The 3,900-nt window shown below is 40.0% G+C and overlaps 2 protein-coding genes across 2 annotated transcripts in view; one reads left to right on the top strand and one right to left on the bottom strand.

The window, feature by feature from the left end:
• Positions 1 to 796, bottom strand: part of plaa (phospholipase A2-activating protein) — a 6,273-nt gene extending 5,477 nt beyond the window's left edge. Inside the window, exon 1 of the mRNA XM_032511605.1 lies at positions 536 to 796. Coding sequence (XP_032367496.1) covers positions 536 to 684 — 149 coding nt within the window. The 5' untranslated portion in view covers positions 685 to 796. The remainder of the gene's footprint in view (positions 1 to 535) is intronic.
• A 2,375-nt stretch (positions 797 to 3,171) lies between these two features.
• Positions 3,172 to 3,900, top strand: part of zdhhc21 (zDHHC palmitoyltransferase 21) — a 6,390-nt gene continuing 5,661 nt past the window's right edge. The window contains exon 1 of the mRNA XM_032511613.1: positions 3,172 to 3,237. The gene's annotated coding sequence lies outside the window, so the exon portion shown is untranslated. The remainder of the gene's footprint in view (positions 3,238 to 3,900) is intronic.

Here is a 3,900-nt window from a genome sequence, read left to right on the forward strand (position 1 = left end):
CAGCACCCTGAGCGGGTGGGGGGGTACGGTGCCTTGCTCAACAGCACCTGGCAGTGCCAATCCACACTCCCTTCTTTTTGGTCCATACGGGGACTCGAACCAGCGACCCTCCGGTTCCCAACCCAACGGACTGAGCTACTGCCACCCCGGTGAGTTACTTGTGCTGGAACAAGTGGTTGACGAGTGTGTGGTAATAACTGCAAACAAGGTCAGTACATGAACTAACAGACAAAAGACCAAACTACCGATCAATCTGGTGGACTTTAGCACGCGCTCCATCATCCGCGTTGTGTATATGGAGAGCTTCAGTTGAATGAATGACAAAGCTAATTTGACTAAACGTTAGCAAACCGCTCACTAGCTAACTCAGCTAACGTTACCAACGTTAACACGGATGTTTGAATAGTACGTAACTTCCCTGGGGGGTTGTTAATTGGCTTAACACTTCTCCTGATAACATATTAACTTATAAACTGAACTATATCCCAGCCAACCACCACAGTTAGTTAGCCAGTAGCAGGCTCGTGCTAGCTACCTTGAGTTGGGCACCCAGACTCTTCCGGTTCGGTCTCTGGACACCGAAACAAACGCTCCCTCTGGGGAAACCGCGGATGCGAGTCCCCTGACGTCCATTTCGTGGCCCGGGATGGAGCACCTGAGTTTGTACGAGTTCGACGAAGCCATTTTGACCCGACAACACGATGAAAACTGCCGCAGGAGAATTACGCTAAGCGGCGTTGCTGTCAACAAACACCGGCCGCTAACGCTAGCGGAAGTCGAATGACGTCACTAACAGGTCAGTGAACGCACCATTGCTCTGAAATGCAAAAAAATAAATAATTTAATATATAAATGTATTTATTTTTGAGATATACTCAAATATGTTTAATTAGGCATTTATATTGTAACACTTTATATTTCTTTACAAGGCTGTCACATTTTTATTCCTGTATTTTTGTGATTTATTTTTTTATCATGACTACGTTATCTATTTTTTGTTCTTGTTTATGTTGTATTTGAGATGTCTGAATTTTTGTTATGTTATTTGTTAAATAAATAAACGAAAATAAATTACTCTGAAATGCCACCCTGACAGAAAACTTGCAGGAATTTGAACTTTCTTTGTCAATGGAATACATATTTAAAGTCACACATGTAGATAAACATGTAAGGAATTAATGTTACTTCTACTACAGCAAATAGGAAAATCCTTCCACGGGGAAAACTTGTGTAATTATTACACATCCATAATATTCATCCCGCTAACACATTTGTTTCAAGATTTGGGGCTGTAGTTAAATGGATGTAGAAAATTGGCTACTACATATATTGGGGGAATATCAATTATAATAATCAGAATTCCTATTTAATACGCTTGTGAATTCAGAAAAATAATTGGGGAATACTTTAACTCCCAAAACAATCACTCAATTAAGCTGGAAGCCAAGAATGTAATATCGTACTATGGAGGACAAGAAAAACAGACAGTAAAATGATTAATACTACTGGGAAAATTTCACATTCTTTGAGAATCAAATCTAGAAAATATCCCATTTATTAAATTTGATTCTATCCAAAAAATAAATGAGAAAAATATTCTTATAGGATACGCTACAGTTTTTTAAAAGAAATGCAATAGTATGCCTACCTTCTTTTTAGTTAAGCTTTATTTATTTTACTACGTTGTTTTTATTTAATTATTCATTTTTTCTTGACATTTTACTGTGGTAGGCTACATGTAAATGTCCCAATAAAATAAGAATGTATCGGTCTTTCATCAGTATGATGCCGAGCTGTTTAATAATTCATGTGTTTTGTGTGTTTTATATAATAATTTACACAGTAGGCCTAGTGGTGAGGCGGGGAATGAAAGCAACATCGTTATATTTGCTTCAAATAAATATACATATAATTATAATATAGCCTAATAAGTGTTGGTTAGTTCAAAGCCTTAATGTTGTGGACAGTGTGACACAAATTAATTTTTTTATGTCACGTAAGTGAGCAAAAGCCTCTGCATGCAGTTCACCAGAAGGCGGCGGCAGACCCATGGTGCACTGCGCGCCAAAGCACCCCCCCCCCCACCCCCACCTGTCCACGGCATCAAGCTGCTGTAGAACAAAACGGAAACTGCACATGTTGTCATTCAAATAAAAGCCTAATGGGTGAACATTAGACATAAAACACCCAGATAGATAGACGGATAGATAGATGGATGGATAGATGGATGGATGGATAGATAGATGGATGGATAGATAGATGGATAGATAGATGGATAGATAGAGGATAGATAGAGGATAGATAGATGGGATAGAATGGATGGATAGATAGATAGATGGTAGATGGATGGATAGCTGGATAGATGGATGGAGATGGAGAGATAGATGGATGGATGGATAGATGGATGGATAGAGGATGGATGGAGAGATAGATGGAGGATGGATAGATGGAGGATAGATGGATGGATAGAGGATGGATAGAAAGTAGGCCTTTATGTATAAGTACTGATTCAATGGATAGAAATTGTCGATAACCCAATGGTAAATTATGATATTGTAGCAGCCATCCCAATTAAAAAAGGCAACATAAGGAGACTCAGAGTAAATAAAAAAAAAAAGTAAATCAGAAAAAAAAAAAAAAAAAAAGCTCAACTCTTGTGTTGTCTTCCCGTCACCGTGAAGGAAAAAAACCTGTTGGTCATTTTTTCAACATATTAGTATATTTTTCATTTTTGTCACTTTTTAATGTTGCGGATGCTTTTTCAAGTTTTTTTTTTTTTTTTATGTTGACATTATTTCAATGGCCCATTGTTTGTGACAAAAAAAAAAATAATAAACCAACTGACATGAGGGTAAATTGGAAATGCATGGAGCACTGAACTATAATAACCTATAATTCAAAAGTTATACAGATAAGTTATATAAGAACATTTGCTTTGATTGCTTAACTGAAAGGCCAATACTAGTTGTCCGTCAGCCAACCTTCAGTAGTGTTGCAAAATGCTGAAGAAAAAACATGAATGAAATCTACCAAATACGCCACTGTGATGCATCACTAGAGTATATAATCGGGTTAAACGTGTTTTATTTTGTAAACATAAATGAACCGGAAGTGCGTGTGTTTGCGTGTCGCAGCGTGCAGGTAGCACGCCCCTGCTCCCGTGCAGCCCGGAGGCTCGGATGAGGAAGTACAGCTCCGTGGATACGCGCGTTACATAAGACAGCAACTGAAAAGTATGTATCTTGTTTTGTTTTTTTATTATTGTCGCGAGGGAAATGCTTAGTGACGTTGAATGATGATGTCATGTTGAACGCTGGCCCGCCGACGTCACTCAGGATTAAAGGTTTAAGGGGGAGCATAACGTCAGAGCCGAGCCCCTCTCGGCTGGGGGGGTGCTATCAGGGCGATGATGGAGCAGTCGAGCCGGTTTAACAGCTGCTCGTGCACCATGGTCATTCAGACTGGGCTTTAGTAGCAGAGCATGGGAAGCCAATGGAAGGATCTGGAAGTTAGATAAGGTCGGGCTTGTTTCTAGACAGCAGGCCAGTGTTGAGGTTCCACATCATGGCATCTCAGTCCTGTTATGTCACATCATGGTATCTCTATTATTTGCTGTTGGTTAGTCGTCTATACTTATATGCCTTCACTGTCATGTATCAGCATTTAAGGCATAATCTCCCAGGTTTGTGATGTACGCTACCACTGATGGTGATGATGGAATCACAGAAACCACAGAAAAACAAGTGTGTCGAGTTCATCAACTCGATGTGAGAGCTCAGGGAAAGTTCAGTCTCCCAGTTCCTGTCTCTGATCTGGAGCTCTATTTCCGATGGTCAAATGAAATGGAGCTTTGCATCTGTTTGTGTGTTGGGGTGCACTGTAGGTCCCCCCCCCCCCCCC

Source organism: Etheostoma spectabile, unplaced genomic scaffold (genome assembly GCF_008692095.1).
Source record: "Etheostoma spectabile isolate EspeVRDwgs_2016 unplaced genomic scaffold, UIUC_Espe_1.0 scaffold394, whole genome shotgun sequence".
NCBI classification, from domain to species: Eukaryota; Metazoa; Chordata; class Actinopteri; order Perciformes; family Percidae; genus Etheostoma; species Etheostoma spectabile.